Source organism: Brachypodium distachyon, chromosome 1, assembly GCF_000005505.3.
Source record: "Brachypodium distachyon strain Bd21 chromosome 1, Brachypodium_distachyon_v3.0, whole genome shotgun sequence".
Taxonomy (NCBI): domain Eukaryota; kingdom Viridiplantae; phylum Streptophyta; class Magnoliopsida; order Poales; family Poaceae; genus Brachypodium; species Brachypodium distachyon.
Window position 1 is genome coordinate 26,620,493 of NC_016131.3, and position 21,353 is coordinate 26,641,845.

Here is a 21,353-nt window from a genome sequence, read left to right on the forward strand (position 1 = left end):
TACAAAAGATCGATACACAAGCGAACACAAATAACAAAAATATTCGTTCATTGTAGTCCTTCGAAGAAAACTTCTCTTGATCCATCCTTCGCATATTGATACTTTTCCACGTATTTGTTGACAAAATTGCAAAATACCATGCTCGCACAAGCTGAACTAACCTCAGAGGTTTTAAAAAGCTACATCTCACCTCAAACGATGAGAACCTAAGATCATTGAACGCACCATGGCCGGGGTAATACCCTTTGCGAGACAAGATGTAAAACTGCTTCTCCGTCAATGAATCCACAAGGAAAAATACCAACAACCCGAAAAGACGTGTCGTGAGAACTACTAACTCCATGACGTAGGTTGCAACGCCTACACCAGGATGATGAAGGAACCAGAACATCAATCTTCTAGACGACGGCGTCTCCATCACAAAAACGCCACCGAAAAACACACAAAAACCTAGCAAAATAAGTTAGCAAAACTAGATGACAGATGTTGATCCGTGATTTCCCTCGTCTCCTAAGGACAAATCGACCGTGAGAGACGAGGAAAATTTCTAGAGATCGAAGTTTCTTGGAAGAAGACAGCGGTGAGTGTTTCTCTAAAGAAGACGAGGAAGAGAAAGGAGACGGTGGACGACAGTTTCTTGTATGCTGCCCCCCTCGTGCTCTTCGTTGAGCAACATTCCTCAGTGCGCTCAAGGCCCATAGAAACATTGTTGGGCCCGTACGAGACACCAGCCCGACAGTAGCAGGTTGGGCCAGGCCATGCCCCGCATCAGGCACCGATTCTGAATTTGCTAAAAAAAAAGGCACCGATTCTGAAAAAGGGAAAAGAGTAGGCAGACAGAGACGCCGACGCGATGTTTCTGACATGGCGTCTTGCTATGGGCCGCTAAAGCCTATAATCTGTTGTCATGCATGCCTATGTTTAAACTTAGCAGTTTTTTTTTGAGAGGGTTTAAATTTAGCAGTTAAGTATGCATGAAAGCGTCCCTAAGAAAAAGGAAAGCGTGCAACCTTAACCCTATCTGAATCCACCCGTCGTTCTCGTGTTCGATTTTCATCGCCTTGTTAATTCAGTGGAACGTTTGGTTCATGACGTACGCCCACAAAACAGGCCCAAGGCACACAATGCTCTGCCTCTGCTCCTATAGGCTATAGTACTAGCAGCCTAGTTCACACGGCTTGCAATGCTGTTTTCAGCGAGTGACCAAACGATTTCCCTTTTTTCTGAGACCAATGCTCTTATCTCCAGCTGGTGAGCTGGGTTGTTCGTCGGATTTCGGAGGAAAAGTCATAACGCGTGTAATAAGAGTCATCCAACTACTACTACTGCTGCTGCTGGTTTATTCTATGTTCGAGATGATCCATGCTTAAGTTACAGTCGCGTGACGGTCGCAAAAGAAAGGAGAGGCACAAGCCAAAGGAGCTGTCAGGAAAAGAAAAGAAAAAAGGAGAGTAGGACCGTACAGGAGAGGCCCGAGCAGCAGAAAGAAAGGAAATTCCGGGAAGAATTCCAGGCCGAAACCGCGGCGCGGAAGGTGGTGACGTCGTCGCATGACCATTCCAGAGGCTGCTTGCTTTGCTGGCGACTGAGGCTCCGCCGGCCGTTGGTCCACCACGCGCAATCCGGAGACCCCAGTGCTGCGTGCTCCTCGCACATCACCACGCTCCAAACCAAATCCCTCCCCCATTTCCCTTCCTCTTCCTCACTCCCTGCTCCTCCTCCAAGCAATCGCAACTCGCAGCTGCCGGGGCGATCCGTCCGTCCCCATCGATTCCTCCTCACAGCTCCCGCGGCGGCGCCCGAGCCTCCTCCCGGATCCCATCGGCTCTTCCTCCCGCCGCCTTCTCAAAGCACAGAGGTACTGGAACTGGAACTGAAACCCCCCCTTGCTGTTATGTTTCCAGTTTCCTGCCGAGACTTAGATCCCACTGGTGATGGGTCGCTGCTTAGTAAATTACCTCTGGTCTGAGTATCTGGAAGGTTCCGAATTCCGATTGGGGGAGTTCTGCTGGCTAGGCTACTCTAACGGAGTAACTGTTGCAGCTTACTTAATACTACTACTGCTCACTAGCTTTTACTGAAGCTCGGAAGCCTTGCTGCTGTTTTCTGGCTAATTTCAGCGGCAAATGGAGCTTCCCACTTTCCCGACTTGGTATAATAGCCCGTTTAGGTCTTTAGGGATCTGCTGCTGCTTGGTGAAGCTTGAGCAGCTTAAGGAGAGGTCAGGATGTTGTGTAGTACTCCACTCCTTAGTTGTTTCGCCTCAATAGTGCATGCTAGAAGAAAACCTGTAGTTGGCTGCAGTAGAGTGGACCTTTTCTCTTCTTCGCATGCAAATTGCATTCGGGACGGTCTTGTATCTCTACGTTTTCCATACTCATGTATGATGATTGTTAGGTTAAGAAGCCCCATGGTTATATGTTTCTTCGGGATTGGACTGGTTTTGTCATTACTGGGATGAGACTTTCACTTTCCTTTTCTGATCGGAAAAGCATCGCATGGTTATGCATATGGAAGGCTTGCAATGCTCTAGTTAACATGTCGAGTTAGGAAAACTATATATGTTGAACTGGCAAGTTCCGATAACAAAATGGAACCATTTTTCACTGATTTTTTCTCTATCTTCTAATGCTTTCCATATATTTGGGTCTATACTGGTGATTTGCAAATATGTTGTCTAGTCGCTTCTCTCCTGCCATTCTCTCACTCTCGGCTCTCCATTTTCATTTTTTTTGCAGGGACTTTGGATTGCAGAGCATATTGACCAAGGAACTGTCATTGACAAGATATTGTATACATTGGAATGTTAAGAATAAATATTGGAGCTACTTGGTGTAGATGTTATTAAATGTGCACTACGCTGCTATCTGTAACGTTATGAGGTACTTTCTCTCGTATTTCACAATGTTATAGTGGTACATCATAATAATCTTAATCGATTACATAATTGACTTTGCATGTCTGATTTGTCTGTAAATGCTTCATTGGTAAATGCTCTCTCATTCATATTTACTCTAGTTGCTGACCGATATTAACTTGGCAGCTAGTGCATCGTAAACAAACACCAAATTTGCAGCACTATGTGTCATTATGATGGTTACAGATGAATGGCTATATATGCATACCGGTGCTAACAAACTGTTTCTCTGTTCTGTGAAGGAGTAACTGAAGTTGTGTGTCTCTAATTTGTTTCCAACCTTATTAATTCTTGACCTGGTATGTTATCACTCCGTTAAAACCCAAAAAGTGTGTTAGTAAGTAGTAAATTTACTTTCCATTGACATGTTTTGCTATCAGGTACATTTGTAAAAATGGGAGTTTACCTTAGTACCCCCAAAACTGAGAAGCTATCTGAAGACGGGGAAAATGATAAACTTAAATTTGGTCTTTCCTCCATGCAAGGGTGGCGTGCGACCATGGAAGATGCTGTGAGTTTATATTCTTCTTTGTTCCATGGATAGATTTTTCTTAATGAAAACCTCCAGAAAGTTTTGAAACTGTAGAGATATAGAATTCCTAAGATTCACATGGTGAGCGTAGTTTCTTATAGACTGTAATGTTGTCACTGGGGTGGGTATATGGGTGCTTATTTGTTGATAGACGCCATGTTAAGCAAAGCTGTGCACGTGAGATAAGTGGTGTCTTATGTCTTTCTAATCCCACATTTTAATTTTCTGAATTTTAAAATGTAGCAAACCATGAGTTGATACCACAAAATAGCCTATGCTGGAACCAGAAAGGATATATTGAATAGGGATATCAGCAAATTAAAAGTTATGATTCGGCAGTACAGTACTAATAAAATCAGGCCAATGGAACTTCATCAATTTTCATTCAGCTATAGTTGCATACTATCACTTCATTATGAAATTTCTAATCCTGTGAGCAATTTTCCAGCATTCAGCTTTGCTAGATCTCGACAAGGACACATCATTCTTCGGTGTTTTTGATGGACATGGCGGTAAGATTGCTTGTGGAGTCCAACGCCTTTTCGTTGCCATGATCTTTTCCACATCATATAAAATGGTCGTCTATATCATCATATCACCTTGTTTCAGGAAAAGTGGTAGCCAAATTCTGTGCAAAATATCTACACAGAGAAGTTCTAAAAAGTGAAGTCTACTCAGTTGGTGACCTGGGAACTTCTGTCCATAGAGCTTTCTTCAGGTATTGCAAACTTTTGGATCGCCGATTTGAATGTTTTTCCATTTATTCTGTATTGACAGTTCTCTTTGCAAGATGATATTAATCTGTCCATAGAGCTTTCTTCAGGTATTGCAAACTTTTAGATCGCCGGTTTGAATGGTTTTTCCATTCATTCTGTATTGACAGTTCTATTTGCAAGATGATATTAAAGTAGTTGTGATTTTGTTGTTTCAGAATGGACGAGATGATGCGGGGTCAAAGAGGCTGGCGGGAACTACAGGCACTTGGAGATAAGATAAACCAGTTTACTGGCATGATAGAAGGATTGATCTGGTCTCCAAAAGGCAGTGATTCAAATGATCAACATGATGATTGGGCTTTTGAGGAGGTACTTGTACAACTGATGTGAAATGCGTGTTCAGTAACTACTTCTAGGACAAGTAATCTGCATTCCAATTGATTTGGTATAGCTTTATAATTGTTTCCTGAATTTCGTGTGACCAATTTATCATTTAAAGACTTCAGTAATTGTTGATGCTGCAAAGAAGAGTTATGTATGAAGAAAGTTGAAACTACTAAAATTCAAACTGGATTTTTTCTTTCTTGAGCATGCATCTAAATGCATGTCATTGTGTATTGGAAGGAGAACGTCAGACAAGGCATACATTATACACCACCAATGACAGAAGTTTTTGTTCCCAATAATAGGTACTGTCGACAAATTAATTTAGTTTCAAAGATTTTAATCCTGCTGTCATACAGTCAGCAATGTTACAATTTTGGCATTCCTCTGCATTCCTCTGCAGTATTATTACAGTTTAACACTTGGGCTACTCAGGCAGTCTTACATGTTTGATTTACCAGGGACCACACTCCGATTTTAGTGGGCCAACCTGTGGGAGTACAGCCTGTGTTGCAATAGTAAGAAATAGTCAACTTGTTGTGGCAAATGCCGGAGATTCCCGCTGTGTTATCTCAAGGAAAGGCCAGGTATGTTGTGCTTGTCTTTGTAGTATGTTTAGACGAGAAGATATATGCATGAGCATTTCTTTGGTTGCATCTACAATATAGGCGTACAATTTATCAAGAGACCACAAACCAGAGCTTGAAGCAGAGAGAGAAAGAATACTGAAAGCAGGGGGGTACATCCAAATGGGACGAGTAAATGGAACTATAAATTTGGCAAGAGCGATTGGTATGCATCTTACTTTTGTTCGTATCTTGCACCTTAGATGATTCCTCACATATGCAAATACTTCTTTAGGAGATATGGAATTTAAACAGAACAAGTTCTTGTCTCCTGATAAGCAAATGTTGACTGCAAACCCTGACATAAACACCGTAAGCAATTCAGCTTCTGCCGTTGGTTTAATGTTCTCCAGTTAACTGATGGTCCTTGTTGCTGGTAGTTCATGTGATGTAATTCTTTTTTTTAGGTGGAGCTTTGTGATGACGATGACTTTCTTGTTTTAGCATGTGATGGCATTTGGTAAGCCCCTCTCTGTTGATAAGTTCTATAATTGCATGTGTTCTGTGCCCAGTTTCATATTTTGTGTAAGTTATTGATTGAGCCTTCCAAGTTCCAACTTGACGATTTCTTCCATTGATCTCATGATAAATAGGGATTGCATGTCTAGCCAACAGCTAGTCGATTTCATCCACGAGCACATAAACACTGTGAGTACCAAGTTAATTTTGCAGTATTAAACTTGTATGGATTTCAAGGCCATCAACAGTACTCAAGGGATGAAACAAATGCAGGAGAGCAGCCTTTCTGCAGTATGTGAAAGAGTGCTGGATAGATGCCTGGCTCCGTCAACCTTAGGTGGAGAAGGATGCGACAACATGACAATGATCCTCGTGCAGTTCAAGAAGCCAATTGACCATGAGAAGAATGCCAGTGCTAGTGAACAACCATCTATCGAGGGCAAGAATGACAGTGCTGGGGAACAATTAGCAGCTGGCAACACAGAACAGCCGTGAGTCAACTCACACTGCTGTTTTTCCATTTCTTTTTCTTCAGTCCAGCGGGTCTTTCTTTTCGGTGCACCTGTGGTACTTGTGTATTCAGCACGGACATGGAGAAGAATGGCTTGTGATGTGGTAGCCCGGTAACCCTGAGAGCTAAAGAATGACTCATGAATCCTGAATCTTGGTCTGATGTGCCGATGCTGTGGTGGTTAAAAGGCATGTTGATGGAAAAAATGCAAGTGTAGATATCAACTGCGTGCTGAATCTGTCAATACACCCAGTTGGTACCCGGTCACCAGCCTTGTGTTGCTTCTGTTTGTAATAATCTTTTGTTAATGATTTGGTGCCGTCGGTCGTTTGATGGAAATGTGGAATGAGTATATTCAGTGTCATTATTATGACTTTAGCTTCTGTGCAGATTTCACTATTGACTTGCAAGTTTATTGAGTGTCACATTATCCTAATGTTCTTTCTTGTGGGTTGTGTTTCAACTTGCAAGTTGCAACGGACACTCCAGCATCCGGCATGGCAGGCTGAGTGGCGATGGCCTGACCGTCTTTATTGTCATATACCAAGAAGAATAAGGCGCCGGTATGAACCACGGAAATTTTATAGGGCTTGTACCAGATTCGCAAGTCGCAACCGCTTCTCAGGGTAGATGTTCGGGTTAACCCTAAGTTTCGGGTCGGGTTATTTGGGTTTTCCGGAATTCAGGTTTATAGGAATGATATCCCAAATTAGCCTAGAAAAATGTGAACTCAAAAGTTTGGGTTTGGGTAACTTGAATTACTGGATGACTATAAAAAAAATGACGAAGACTTGTGAGGTAGGCGATGAGATGTAGACCACAAGGTCTGAGTTGCCTAAGTGAGTCATCACCTCACCGGCTTGAGGTGGGACGGCAGGACTAGGACAGCTCAATCATACTCGTACCTGACCCTTAACTGCAACCCATACCCGTGGTCGGATATGAAATTTTATTACACTCGCCACAGGTACGGAGGACCGGTTGAAACCTCAAAACATCATAATGGGCCTTAGGCAGGGTGGGATGAGGGAAACTTATATACGAATAATATTGGGTTGGGTCTTAGGTAGGGTTTAATGGGCCTCTTGTACTGGACTGACAACTGTATGTGCGGGTAGACGGGGTCAGGTTTTCCAATACCATACATGTACCCGCCAAACCCGTCGGGTACAAAATCTTACCATTTACATATCCGCGGGTATTCTTCATTACCAAACCCGCATCTTAAACCGGTAAAAACCCGTCGGGTATGCGGGTATCGGGTACCCATTGCCATCCATAGTGGGGGTCGGTGCCTAGCGTCGCATGTGTGTGAGGTGGACCGAAATATTGTACCTAGGGGTGCAACATGGTGACCCTCAGGGTATCCTTTGGACTTTTGAGCATCGAGAGTTAAAACCCAAAACAAATTCAGGTCTTTGTGCTTCGGAAAGACGGAAAGTATCTAGTGAAAACTGGTTTTAGGTGAAAACTTGTAAATCCTGATATGATCCGTTGGATCGAAGATGAGTGGCACAAGATTAGCATTTGCAACTTTTCATTTAGAGCCTTAAGTTTGTTTTGAATCAACCCGCACTACATGCTCCTCCATAAGATATCTGGACGGTGTGTTGATTTTATCAAACCTAAGGGTGTGAATGAAACCAGAGCTAAAAGAGGGTGGAGCGCGGGTTGATTCGAAACAAACTTAAGGTCCTAAATGTAAAATTGTGATGCTCATCTTAGGCCGCCCGCTGTCGGTGCGGCCTCTCCTCCCTTCCTCTCCTCTCCCCTCCCCTCCCTCTCCGTTGTTTTATGGAGCCCGACAAACTTACACGACAATCCTTTCCTCCTCCGAGTTGCGTTGCCAGCCGGTACGGACGCGGACATGGGGCTCAAGCCCGCACCGGTGAGTCAGTGAAATCGATTTTGAGCGAAATATAATAGTAAATTTTATTTTCAAAGTTTCTGGTGATTCGACGAGGATAAAGGCTCCGCCTGTCGACGCGGACACGAGCCCTCCCCTTCGGCTCGCAACCGTCGATTCGAGGGGCACGCCCTCTGCACCAGTCTTCGTGCACCGCTCCAACCTAGGAGTTCGCCGGTGATTGAAGCTCCAGCCATGGACGCCATCGTCAGAGGAGGTAGGAAGCAAAGGGGAACCGTTCTTCTGAATTCTTTGGAGACTTGCTTCTCACGCACTGGTTGAACTGGCGATGCGACTGATGCACGACACGCATGACATAAAAATGTGGTTATGCGCCGAAATTCAAATTCGGCTGATGCACGACACGCACGGCACAAAAAGGTGGTTATGCGCCGAAGTTCAAGTTAGCGCCTCTAGCAGGAGGAGGAGGCTTCTGCTGCTCCATCTACTCCGCATCTGACCCGGGCAGCTGCTCTGTCTCGCCTTGATTGTCTGTTAGGAAGTTAATCGAGCCTCTTCATGTGTGTGTTTGTCTTCGCTACACGGGCTGCCCGGTATGCCACATATCGCCTAATCTCGTCACCAAGGCCGCATCTGAGAGAGACAAAACTCGCCAAGTGGGCGTTTTCATGGACTTGTTTGCCAGATGTGGTCGATTTCATAACAAGCTGGGTTTAGATAACTTTGGTGAGGAGATTTTACTCATATGTTGTTGCGATTTATTTGTAACATATAATATTAAATATTTATTTTATAATTGTAAAATTGCATTCTAATGTGTTTGTTTCTATTTTTTTAATAATTCTTATAACGTTTTGTTTTAACATTCAGTATTTCAATAAGTTTCATGCATATACAATGTCGCAAAGCATATAAATATAAACCGTCAAATTTGTAATAATCTTGGTGTTATGTATTTTTCCAATACTCCAATATTTCACACAAAGATAAAAACATGTATGTGGATTATCCAGTTCCGTCTTTATAAGAGTAAATATATAGTTATATTCTTTTTGCTTCCAGAAACATTTCCATACTTAACAAAATAGATATTAAGGTTCGCTATACGTAAGTCGCATGATTTTTAGTTAGGATAAGTTGATTGTTTAGCTGTTAGATCTAAATCGTGCTTTAAGATTCGAAACAAAATAGAAGGGAGTAGCTTTGATACTATCGACTGGAATTAAATCTTTTGCTTAAAAAATTAGACGCCTAAGATATGGACACACTCAAAGATATTTGGCATAATAAATAGATTAAATTTCAAGGGAGCGTTTTTGGGGCAATCGTATTCCCAGTTTTTTGGAGAAGGGAGACCTGGACGGCGCCTTGGTGCCAGGGAGCGGCAGGAGAGCCCCCGTGCTCGGGTTGCGGACATAGGGGCTGTGGAAGGGCCAACGGTGGAGCAGGGCCAGCCCGTGGCACGTCTTCAGGGTTAGCATCCGGAGCACGCACTCCACGTCCAGCTGCGGGAGCACTAGGCCGGGGATCAACTTCTGCAATTGGTGCTACTCATGCCCGCGCCGCCATGCTTGGAGGGAGGTCAACAAAGGAGGAGAACGAGAGCGCGGCGGCCCAGGAGTGTGACAGGCAGCGGCAACGGCCGACGAACTTGGCTGGCAGTCGGGCGAAGATCTCCACCAGCATCTCGTCCGACAACGTCAGGGGTACTAGAAGCGTGCTGGCGGTGGCCATGGTCCTTGCTTTGCTTGGCTGTCGATGACGAGGCTTGCTGCTGCAACATATCACTGTCTTCCCTCGCGTGTTTCACTTTCATCTCGTGTGGATTGAGTTCCGGATCGCGCTTGATCGATGATCTATTGTGATGATTTGATATGGCCGGCCTTGTAAGGCTGGTCATAATGGAAAATAATTTAGAGTGGTAACATTCTTATGTTATTAGTTACTGCCTCTACAGTGGTGAGTAACTTATACATGATATCATTGTCATTTATTATGTTATATACGCATCTTGTCTTGTTTTATGTGATTTTATTGTAACATATCTAGTTATCGCTTTTTTTATTGTCCTGTCATGTCACCAAAATACCTAATTCACGTATTTTTTTATTATGTTCGTGTTAATTTTTTTTAACAGCACCTCGATTTCGATCTTTTTGGCTTTGCTTGTCCGAACTGAAAATCGGTCCACTTCCTGTCCTGGGAAAAGCAACAAAGCCGAAGCGAAACCGAACGTATGTCGTGTCGTGCCGTATGGGTGAGCGAGGGGAAGCGCGGTCGCCGCCGCGGACCCGCGGTGTCCTCTCCACTCCAAACTGAATAGCACCGCGCCGCCGCTGGAAAATCCTCTCCAATTGCTCGTCTGACCCAGCAAGCAACCCTAGCCTACCGCCCCTCCATCCAATACGCGCCGCCGCGGGCCATGGAGTTCCGCTTCCGCGCCGGTGAACGCGGCCCCACCTCGCCGCCGCCCGCCTCCAGCGTCTCCCGCCCCAGCGACGGCTACTTCGTGCCGCGTGGCATGCAAGGTAAACCACTAATCACCGCTGGGGCAGAGCTTCTGAGCTCACTCCTCGGAACCCCCTGACGCTGTTCGCGCATCTCGCGCAGGTGGGCCTTTGCCGCCACCGCCGCCGTTCGAGTGGGACGCGGCGATGCGGGAACGGATCATTCAAGACGAGGTGAAGCGGCGGCTCGTCGAGGAGGAGGTGCGCCGCGAGTTCGAGGTCCACGGCGGGTTCGGGCCTGGGCCCTTCTTCGCTCCAGATTTCGTCATGCCGCCGCCGCTGATGCCGATGCCGATGCTCCCGCCTCCGCACACGCTGCCGCCAATGCCATTTGAAGGGTTTGGAGCCTGGCCGGGGTTCGATCAGTTCGGGCCTCGTGGGCCCGTCGGGTTTGGGCAGATGATGCTGCCCCGTGGTGATGAGAGGAGGTGGTCTCCGCCGAGGCCGAAGCCGAAGCGTACTCTCGAACTGCGGGAGATCGGGCCGAGCGAGAGACCTGAGGTATGTGCGCACAAACCTCCCTGTTTGGATTGCTCAGGAAAGGGGGGCATTGCCATCGTACTTCTGTAGTTCTTTTCCAGATTTGGCATAAAAAACCCGACTACCTGGCTCAGGAATTCTTTCCATATTCCGTTCTGTCACTTCAGAGCTCTGCGCACTATCCAACTATCTGTTGCATTTTAGCTTAATGTTGCCATTATGCTAGCTATACACGGGTTGTTTCACTTGGTGCTTAGAAATGTCGTTATGCTCAACTTAGCAGCAACATGTAATTTTGTAAAATGTTCTAGTGATGCATAAGTGAGCAACCCTTGTTATCCAGAGACAACATTAGTTTGGTTGGTTCAACAGAGCAAAACATATACTATTTGGAATAAATCAGTACTTACCCTTTTGGGGTAAAAAAGAGTGACAGGGAATAACTGAAGATATTGTTCTCAACCACTCTTTGGTGAAAGATATGAAGCATGGCAGTGTTTACTGGGGACATCAGGGATAAGATCAGAGTTTGTAAGGAATTACTTGTAGGTTTCAGTATCTAGGTTTGGCAATATTATAAATCTGCAATTAAGTGCTTCACACCTTATTTGGTCCGTCATGCCCTTCACCGGATGCTGATGTTTAACCATCAATTTTACCTGTGTCTATGTATTCCTTTGAGCGATATTCTTATCTGTAGAGATATACAGTACTTTCCATGAAGAGAAATAGTTTCACTCAAGCAAATGTGCATAACATGTTTTTCTTCTAGAGCAGCAGAATGTTGTTACATGCACTCCCAAGTTTACTACTGCTCTGAAAATTTCAGGCTGTTTCATCGAAAATGAAGGTTCCAAAGATGAAGAGGAAGGCAGATGAAATTGCTGCAACTACTTTACCAAGGAAAGTACAGAAACCAGCCAAGGACTGGAGCTGTGCACTATGCCAGATGACAGCAACTTGTGAAGCTGGTCTGAATGAGCATCTTGAAGGACGAAAACATAAGGCGAAGTTAGCTAAATGTGGAGCCAGCAATGTGATCAATTATGTCAAAAACAACTTGCAGACGACCACTGGGAATAAGGACAGCACAGGCCCTAGTGATGAACCTAAGAAAATATGCATCCTAGTAGATGGAGCAATGCATGAAGTTGTTCAGAAGAACAATTACCTATGGTGCGATCGCTGCAAAGTCAGGTGCGATAGCAACGTGACCATGGCTGGTCATCTGCGGGGCAAGAAGCACAGTCAATTAAACAAGGTTTGGACATCGATACTGGCTGTGAGAATGAATAAGAAAACTGAGGAAGGTTTGGCTTCTCCTTGTGGAAGTAAGTTAAATGCAAATGATTGTACTGAAATTCCAGCCGTAATTATGGGCGACCTAGACATGGCCATCAAGGTAGATGAAAGTGGCCCTATAGAAATTAAGAAAGAAAGCACAAACATGGGTACAGAAGTACATGAAAATAGCCCTGTGGAAACTAAGAAGGAAGACATGGACATGACAAATGATGGGATCCAACTCGTGCCAAAGGAGGAGTAACACCATACCTTGGTCCTCACCCAAACTTCTTGCTTGAATTCTTTCATTAGTCATCATCTTATCGCGAAACATATGCCTAGGTGAGGTTGCCACCCATATGTAGTTTGTATGGTAACAATAATGCATATGGGCAGTGTTTACTTGTTAAGTTTCTTGGGTGCTGGTAATCAAGTTAGAATGTTGCAAGTCCAATGCCGGCTTGTAGGACATGTAACTTGATTGCCATTCTCCAGGTAACTTTGCATGAGAACATTGTTCATTAGATTTATGTATTATTGTTACTCTGCGGGCATGTTTGCTACATAAAGATATTTCTATGTAGAATGCCCAGTGTGAGTTGTACCTGAGTACTTATACTTTGTTTTGATTGTTGCCCTCTGGTTCTTTGTACTGGGCAGAGGTGGGATGGTTTAGCTCGTCATGAGTAGGGTTTCCCGGTTTTGAACTTAGAAAAATAGGAACTAGGAAATATCAGGTGAAAATGCTCCTAAAAGTTGTAGATTCCATGAAAATGGGGTGTAAAGGTTTCGAAGATCCTCAACTGATTTATAGTGCCTGGGAAGGTTATGGCCTATATCCATGTGGAATTTAAGGATCAAATGCAAGATATTTGATAATCAAGATTTGCATGGATGTAGAATATACCCTTTCTGAGCACCACAAATTATTTGAGAGGTGATTTTTGAAACTTCTGCACCTATTATTCACGGGATTTGCAACTTCAGACCATTTTCGCCGGACATCCCCTGGAGGGCTGGACAGGTTCGGCCATTGCAGCTTAGTCTAGGATGTCGCGACAAAACTCAATACTACATCTTGCAGCCAATCAAGAAGCAATCCATGTCTGTGATCATGCCGTTCATTTGTGTTAGACCAGAGTTCCAGCGTCTCTCTGCAGGGTTCAGCTGTTCTACCCGGTCTATGTTGATTCTGGGCACATTGCTGCTTACTCAGATTGTGGTTGCTTCTATCTTTTCTCAAAAAAAAAAAAGCTTTGCTAGCATGTACAGCTAATTAGCTACGTAGCCAAGACATCTTGTTTGTAGCCTATATGCAAACATGACCATGGTGATCTGTGGATATTACACACTGCAGAGATGTCAGCTTGTGTCTTCCTTCAGGATTTCAGACGCCTCTGTTTTAAACACGTCAGATGCAGTTTTCGGTTAAATTTTCTCTGGATCTTACATCTGAAGTCATTGCAGCTAGCACAGCAGAGTGTACTAGCAGAGCAGACATCATGCAGCAGCTTCAGAGGAACGACCGACCTCGAAGCCTATTAAGCTCTCCAAGCGAAGCAAATGAAAGGCTCAAATAACTAGTTTCGCAAAGGTAACGATACACAGTTTTTCAGTTGGTGACGAGAATCACAAAGCCAGCAGCAGCTTGCTGGGTGATTACGTTACAAATCAGTAGTAAGACGTAACGAAGCTGACAAGTGTGGGGAACAGACCCCAGGATCTAACACCATCGGCGGTGAAGTGTGACGTCAGCCGGTGGTGAGTTGCTTCTTCTTGGCCTCGGCCTCGTCGGTGGCCTCCACCTGCGCCTTGGCCGCGCGCATGTCCGCCTGCGCCGCCTCCTCCTCGCTCCGCGCCGTCGCCTTCTGCACCTGATCCCAGAAATAACCCAACGCCACTCGACTCGATCAGAAAAGGAGGCATTAATCGAGGCTAAAAATCCGATGATGGAGTTACCGACCAGGCCCTGCACGGTGGCCTTGGCGTGCTGCAGCCCTTCCTGCACCGACACGCCCAGCGACGCCGCTCCCCTCTGCGCCTTCGCCGCCGGCGCCGGCGTCTCCTCCTCCTTCCTCCTCCCGCCGCTCTCCATGATCTCCCCTTCCTGCTGCGGAGTGCTAGCGATGATCGATCGGTGAGAAGAGAAGAGAGCGAGAGAAGAAGCGTGTGCAGAGGCTGGATCATAAACCCGGCCGGCGTGGTTTATGTAAGCTGGGCAGGCGCAGCGGTAGCTTCTGGACGAACGACGACGCGTGCGCTTTCCTGGCTCTTGCAAAGGGGAGAATTGGATGCTCTCTGCTGGCGCGCTGCGGCGCTCCCACGTGTCGGCTGCCTGCCACGAAGGCCAAAGCCGCCTGCGGTGGCGTGCTGTGCAATAGGGGCACCGCGGCCCGCGGGCCGGGCCCGTCGGATCTAAGAGGAGAGGTAGTTATCGATTCAGTCTTGCTCTGGGCTTTTTCTGCTCTGCTATGGGCTTCTTCGGTACGGAGCCTGCATCGGCATGCGCTCCGCTTCGTTTCGACGGTGAAGAAGGCTTTTCGGAACAGAAGCACCCAGGGTTTGCCGGGCGGCGCGGAGGCGGCCGGACCTAGCTAGCTTCTTCCCCGACGACGCAACGGCAACGCAGGTGAGCATCTTCGCCGCCCAAACTGCCAGGCCGGCCGTTTCTCTCAGGCCACCTTCTCCGCTGCCTTCTCTTCGCTCTTCTCCCCAACTACCACTAGTGCTCAAAATCGACCGCCCTCGGCCCTCCCGGCCTGCGTCCGCGCCAGATTAATTTTTTTTTATATGGGGGGGTGTGAAAAGGAGGGTTTTTGATTGAACCCCAGGCTAAACCCCTCTCCGTGTCTCCTTTTTCTTGCATCTCTGGGAAACAGTTTGTTGTTGCGCCTACTCCTTCAGATCGATCTGGAGCACCAAAGCTCCCTGTTTATCTCGTGCACTACTAACGCCTGATGATGCTTCATAATTTGCAGTTGACCGGACTCAGAAGAGCGCAGCAGCAGCAATGCCGGACAGGAGAGGCAGGACCGTCCTCGATGACCTGCCCGAGGAGATCATCGAGAAGATACTCATCCTGCGGCCGGCCAAGGACGTCGGCCGCTGCCGCGCGTCCGCAAGTCGTGGCGCAGCGCGACCTCCACCCCCTATTCACGCTCGAACACCACCGCCGCCAGCCGTTGCTCCCGCTCATCCGAGCACCGGGGGAAGAGACCATATTCTTCGTCTACCGTGACGACCAACAACAGCTCAGGCCCTTCGTCTGTTACGTCCACGAGAAATTCCACACCTCCGGTGAGGGCTTCTTCATCCTCTCCGGGGAGTCCTCCCGGTTCTACATCTCCAACCCGACCATCCGCATGCATGCTCTCCTGCCCCAGCCTCGGTCCGGGCCAGACATCCGCAACACCGTGATCGGCCTCTATCAGCACCACCCCACCGGAGAATACAGGGTGCTCTGGGTCTCACAGCACTTGACCAAATACAAGTTATATGTCGTCACAGTGGGATCCGATGAGCCGAGGCATATCGGAGTCAGTATGCCAACAATGTCGTCGTCTTCGGTGAAACAAATGTTGTTGCCCGAGCTGTTGTACTTGTACGCTCCAGCAGTTCATCACCGTGGCAACCTGCACTGGAGTGTTTACGACGACAGAGGCCTTATCCACCGCGCAGGAGACGACATTATTGTGTTTTACACGGTAGCCGAGTCGTTCCGGTCGATGTGTGCTCCTGTTCCCACCAAGCGGCGGTATTATTTGATGAGGTTGTTCGACATGAACGGGGTGCTTGCTTTTAGCTGCCCGGTTGCCCGTTACACCGCTATAAATGTCTGGGTGATGCAGGATTATGAGGCCGAAGTCTGGGTCTTGAAGTACAAGATTGACGCGTCAACTTTGGGGGCATCACGCCAACTTCATTTAGAGAAAACTCTCAACAACAAAAGGAAAACATATAAAGTAGTGGTGAGGCATGTCTATGATATGGTTGTGCTCAACAACGAGTGTGAGCTACCGATCTACTTTAATCAAGAATATGTGTTGCGTTGTGACATCGATGGCAAGTTCTTAGGAATGATGGACACTGGAAAGAGACAATATCGTATGTCCCTCACTCGGCATTGCGTCCGCGAGAGCATTATCCCAATTCCGCTCCGTGATGCAGGAAAAGATGAGGAACTCCATTCTCCATGGGAATTCCTGACTGGTTTGCTTTGACCTTTGGATTACCTATCTACGTTATCCTATATGAGCAAGGGCGAAGCCAGCATGTATTCATTGGAGTCAAATGACACCAACGATATTTGCTAATCCTTCGTATATAGAGAGAAATGTTCTTAATAATATGCAATAACACCAATAAATTATAAAGAGTGACCAGCAGTGTATTTTCCTGGCTTCGCCCCTTAATAGGAGTCTTGCCTTTTGTTCCTAGCTCTTCCTACTTATTAGTACTATTAGTAGGACATCTCATTTAGATGGTTGCAGTAGCACTTGTTCTATTATCAGTTGACAGATGGTGCTTATGATTATGTCACGAACATCGTGTCATTATATTATTCTGAACTATGGAGTATCTATGCTGCAGTAACTTAACTTCTTTTCGTCCCCGCTGCCCATATTTACGTTTTCTTACTTTCTATTGTTAAGAAGAAAGAATGACATTGTTACGATGAGAGATTCAGTCTTGGTCATGCTCTTTGAGTAAATACTTTTGCCAGATATATGGATGTTATACCACCCAGCTTCCTGTTCTTTTGCGTTCAGATGTTTTTGTTAAGCATACTTGCATTGACTAGCTGTGTGTATTCGGTACTTAATTATCTCCCTTTTCTGTCTGGTTGTTACTTCAGTATGAGCAAGTAATTTTGTTCCTTGATTCCGATCTGTTTGTAAAATAAACTTGGTACTTTGGTTGTATCTTCTTGATGGATCAGTACGTACTCAGGGCTGGAGCATGTAAATGTGGGAAATTCAAGGAGGCTGCAGTGTTGGTCAAGGAAGTGGGTTGGTTCCAGGGGAAGCTAGTGTGTGACTGGAATAGCATATCGACCAAATTAGTTTACCATCAGAATCTTAGTTGATGCTGAACATTTTTTGTTGCTGTAGAAAAAAAACTCTCCAGAAGAATTAGATGTGAGCTGTGGTTTTTATAGAAACATCGAGAATTCAAGATTCTTCATTGATGAGCTCGATAAAAAAAATCTTTTTGAATTGTATATATGTCTAAAATATCCGGTAGTTTCTTGATTGTACTACTCCCTCAGTGCTGACTTTCTATTACATGTAGTTAGACGCTTTTTAGACACAGATACATCCATATTTGAACAAATTTGACACTTAATATGAAACGGAGGGAGTAGCATTGACGAAAAATCCTGAAAATTCAAACAAAGAGCAGAGCTCCTCCACTCCACAGTATTTTCTCCTTTTACAGTTTACAAACCCACTGCCTGAAAGGCCCCACCCCCCTCAAAGCCCCCAATTCCCCGTCTCCTCTTCACTTCCCCGGCCGAGGCCTCTCTTCCTCAGTTCCTCTACCGCGTGCTCCACCCCCCTTCGAGCAACCCCACCGAATCGGAGCACGAGGGGTTGCCGAGCGGCGGCGGACGGCCTTATTCCCTGACCTAGGTGAGCATCTTGCCCACCCAAACCCTTGTCCGCCGCCCTCCCTTCGTTTTTTCTTCCGACCTGGAGTACCTTCCGCGCTCAAATCCCCCTCACATTCGGGTCCTGAACCGCCGGAACACAGTGGGTCGCAACACCGCCGTCGCTCCACGGTCCCCTCTCCCTCCGCCCGCCCCATTTTTTTGGGGGTGAAAAAACGAGGGTTTTGAGACCCGTGTAAAACCCCTCTCTCGTCTCGCCTCTGCGTCTCCTCCTTTTCTTGCACGTTACTGAAGCAGATGATTTCCCTTCTCGAGGTACTTACTAATGGTTGCTGTTTCCTGCTTTAGGTTTGAGCTTCCTTTCTGTTCCGTCATCCCTGATAATAGAATCCGATCGAAAGATGGTTAGGAGAAAAAAAGGTTCGAGCAGCCGGGTCCGACGGAGCACCATGTCGGACAGGAAGACAGGTGTCACCGTGTTGGACGACCTTCCCGAGGAGGTCATCGTGGACAAGATACTGATCCTGTTGCCGGCAAAGGACGTCGGCCGGTGCCGCGCGGTCTGCAAGTCTTGGCGCAGTGCCACCTCCACGCCGGAATTCATGCTCGAACACCACCAACGCCAGCCGTCGCTCCCCATCATCGACAACGGGCAGGCCGCAGGTTTCGTCGTCCTCCGTGAGACTGGTACCAGAAAATACGGTCAACAGCTCTGGCCCTTCATAGGGCGCATGAAACATGGTAAGAATCGCCTCCGCGCCGCAGGCGATGGCTTGCTCATCGTCTCCCAGGAATCCCGAGTCTACATCTGCAACCCAACCATCCGCAAGCATGCTCTCCTACCGCAGCCCCGTTTGGAGCCTCGTTCTCATCGCGCATCCGAAACCATAAGATTCTGCGGCCTGTACCGGCACCATCCAACTGGAGAATACAGGGTGCTCTGGATCTCAGAGTACTTTTATGAACCCAGGTTTTATGAAGCCAGGTTGTATGTCCTCACAGTGGGATCCAACATGTCGAGGCACATCAGAATCAGAATGCCAGGCATGCTGCCGCTTTCCGAGGAAGAGCAGTTCCTCAAACGGCTGTTCCGTTTCGCCTATTGTCCACCAGTCCACCACTGCGACAACCTGCACTGGACGGGCGCAAGCAGAGAAATCATTGTGTTCGACACAGTAGCCGAGTCATTCAGTTTGATGCCCTGTCCTACCCAGCTGGGCTCTCGGGGGAGGTTGCTCGACATAAATGGGACACTTGGTTTTGGGTGTCGTGTAACCAAGCAAGCTATGGAGGTCTGGGTGGTGCAGGACTACCAGGCTGAAATCTGGGCCTTGAAGTGCCGGATTGATGTGTCAACGGTGGAGGCATCACGAGATCGAACTATTATTGCCAAAAGGAAAAATAAAAAGAAAAAATCACTTGATTTCACGGTGAAATCGTTTAGGGACATGGCTGTGCTCAACGAGCGTGAGCTGCTAATCCGGTTTAATAGAAATTATGTGTTGCGCTGTGACATTGATGGCAAGTTCTTAGGAATTGTAAACACTGAAAGGAGACAATACCACATGCTGCTTACTCGGTATTGCTTCCAAGAGAGCATTATTCCAATTCCGTCAGGTGAGATACAAGAAGACGGGGAACCTCTATTCTCCACTGGGCATGTTTGAATGTTCAGAACCGTCCGATTTGCTTTGCCTTGGATTATCTATCTGTTCTATCCTGTATGAGGCTTGTCCTTTGTTCTTAGCTCTTCTTACTTATTCGTACTATTAGTAGAACATGTCATCTTGGATTGTCACCGTAACACCTGTTCTATCATTAGTTGGTGCTTATCAGCTTGTCATTCTGTCTCGAACATCGTGTTAGTGTTCTGAACTTATAACTTCTCTGCTGTTCGACCCTGCTGCCAAATTTACATTCATTTTCCATTGTTTAGAAGCAAGGATGGCATTTTTAAGATCAGAGATTCAGACTTGGTGATGCTCTTTGAATGAATACTTCTGTCAGAGATATGATAGTTTTCGTTGTTGAGATGGTTACTTTGGGTCTTTCCTTCCATACGCTGACAGCTTGGTTTTTGCAGCTCAATATGTTATGGAATCTCATTCATTTCTTCTGGGATTGCTTTCTTGTTCTTCGTGAAAGGAAATGCGTGTAAGCTAAACTTCAAAAAACTGGATGCATGATGAGCAGCTAGTTTATGATGGTAAAGCCTGAGCATATAGTTGTTTCTCTGGATGAAACAATAAGCGTTGTATGATTCCAAGGTTTTGCAATATGAGTGAACCTTCAGTGTTGATCAGCTGCGTGCCAGCGTATGCTGACATGCTGTATGTTCTCCCAGTTTATGGAGGTAGATTCGTCCAGTTTATGATGCCGTGGGTTCTCGGGCTCGATTTTATCTGAATTTCGAACAGCTGATCATGTGTTGGCATGGGGAAATTCAGACACGATATGGATCAAGGAGAACGGCCGATGCACAGGTTGGTGTTCCGTTTGGCCGTTTGGGATTGCTAATAATCATGTTGTCTGCGTCAAGCGGCGCTGTAATTTTGTTCTTGTGCAGCTGTGGTGGTAATGTTCTGGTGTAAAGTATCTTCATGGGCAAGAATCCGTCGTAGTCTAGGTGGTTAGGATACTCGGCTCTCACCCGAGAGAACCCGGGTTCAAGTCCCAGCAATGGAGTTTTCGAATTTTTGTTCACTTGTCTGCTGATGCTGCTCGAGATGTTATTCTCTCCATTTCCCTTCCAAACCTTGTTAAGGCCCATAAATTAAGCCCAGTCAAGATGACGAGTGTTAAACCCTTGCTTCCTGCCTTCCCAGCGCGTTTGGTTGGGGGGAATTGAAGGTAGGGAATGGGAGTTAAGGGGATAGTGGGCTAGAAATCTGCTGTTGAAAGGGAGTTCAGAATGTAGCTCTCCCAGATTTTGTCCCAAGGGAGACCCTGGTAATTGGTCATATGGCGAGGAAATTGCTTCTAAAAAAACGCGTGAAGCTACACACGACGACAGAGAAAAAGGCGCCAAAAAATCCAGTTCTCGCGCGCGAAGTAGAAAATAAGCATCCGCACGAGTAATCCGTAACTATCCCTAAACCTCTCATATATATACGGTACCTCAATCTCAGCAGATCGACACTGCATCTGGTGGCGAAGTCCTCTGGAGCATCGAGGTGAAGTTCTTCATCCCCTTCTGATTTGTGAAATCTTGAACAATTTCTTGTTAATTCTTCGTCTAGCGCCTTCTAATATGTGAAATCTGGAACGATTTCTTATAATCTTCCCATCCCGTGTCTTCTAATCAGTAGATTCATTATGATTTTTTCTTCTTGTACTTCCAGACCTAGATCGACTTCTTCATACGGTCCATGTTCCTTTTCTTTTGACTGATCTATCTGTTTGATTCTCCTACTGGTGCGGGTTTTCCATTCCTTGCTTTATTTCTCTTGCAGATCTGTT

At 46.3% G+C, this 21,353-nt stretch overlaps 4 protein-coding genes and 1 non-coding gene across 6 annotated transcripts; 4 read left to right on the top strand and 1 right to left on the bottom strand.

Moving 5' to 3' along the window:
• The first annotated feature begins 1,520 nt into the window (after positions 1–1,520).
• LOC100840499 (probable protein phosphatase 2C 58) lies at positions 1,521–6,555 on the top strand. Its single transcript, XM_003563283.4, has 13 exons — positions 1,521–1,858; positions 2,739–2,882; positions 3,160–3,216; positions 3,298–3,428; positions 3,898–3,961; positions 4,059–4,167; positions 4,381–4,534; positions 5,011–5,136; positions 5,218–5,341; positions 5,411–5,487; positions 5,583–5,635; positions 5,769–5,823; positions 5,908–6,555. Exons 4-13 carry the CDS (start codon positions 3,312–3,314, stop codon positions 6,127–6,129), a joined length of 1,101 nt encoding a protein of 366 aa, XP_003563331.1. The 5' UTR covers positions 1,521–1,858; positions 2,739–2,882; positions 3,160–3,216; positions 3,298–3,311; the 3' UTR covers positions 6,130–6,555.
• A 3,683-nt stretch (positions 6,556–10,238) lies between these two features.
• LOC100840799 lies at positions 10,239–12,986 on the top strand. The gene is made up of 3 exons (XM_010241728.3): positions 10,239–10,540; positions 10,623–11,020; positions 11,829–12,986. Exons 1-3 carry the CDS (start codon positions 10,435–10,437, stop codon positions 12,543–12,545), a joined length of 1,221 nt encoding a protein of 406 aa, XP_010240030.1. The 5' UTR covers positions 10,239–10,434; the 3' UTR covers positions 12,546–12,986.
• Positions 12,987–13,683: 697 nt separating this feature from the next.
• Positions 13,684–14,515, bottom strand: LOC100844030. Its single transcript, XM_003560322.4, has 2 exons — positions 14,247–14,515; positions 13,684–14,157 (listed from the first exon to the last, which is right to left on the bottom strand). The coding sequence occupies exons 1-2, from the start codon at positions 14,376–14,378 to the stop codon at positions 14,035–14,037; spliced, it is 255 nt and encodes an 84-aa protein (XP_003560370.1). The 5' UTR covers positions 14,379–14,515; the 3' UTR covers positions 13,684–14,034.
• A 3,264-nt stretch (positions 14,516–17,779) lies between these two features.
• On the top strand, positions 17,780–19,869 carry LOC112269948 (F-box protein At4g19940-like). Of its 2 annotated transcripts, none has more exons than XM_024457497.1 (2): positions 17,780–17,916; positions 18,243–19,869. In XM_024457497.1, exon 2 carries the CDS (start codon positions 18,296–18,298, stop codon positions 19,559–19,561), a length of 1,266 nt encoding a protein of 421 aa, XP_024313265.1. In that variant the 5' UTR covers positions 17,780–17,916; positions 18,243–18,295; the 3' UTR covers positions 19,562–19,869. The 2 variants fall into 2 exon arrangements, with proteins under 2 accessions (XP_024313265.1, XP_024313266.1); XM_024457498.1 differs by lacking the exon at positions 17,780–17,916 and adding an exon at positions 17,931–18,129.
• Positions 19,870–20,505: 636 nt separating this feature from the next.
• On the top strand, positions 20,506–20,579 carry TRNAE-CUC. Its single transcript has one exon. It is a non-coding gene; the product is annotated as a tRNA-Glu (tRNA).
• Positions 20,580–21,353: the final 774 nt, after the last annotated feature.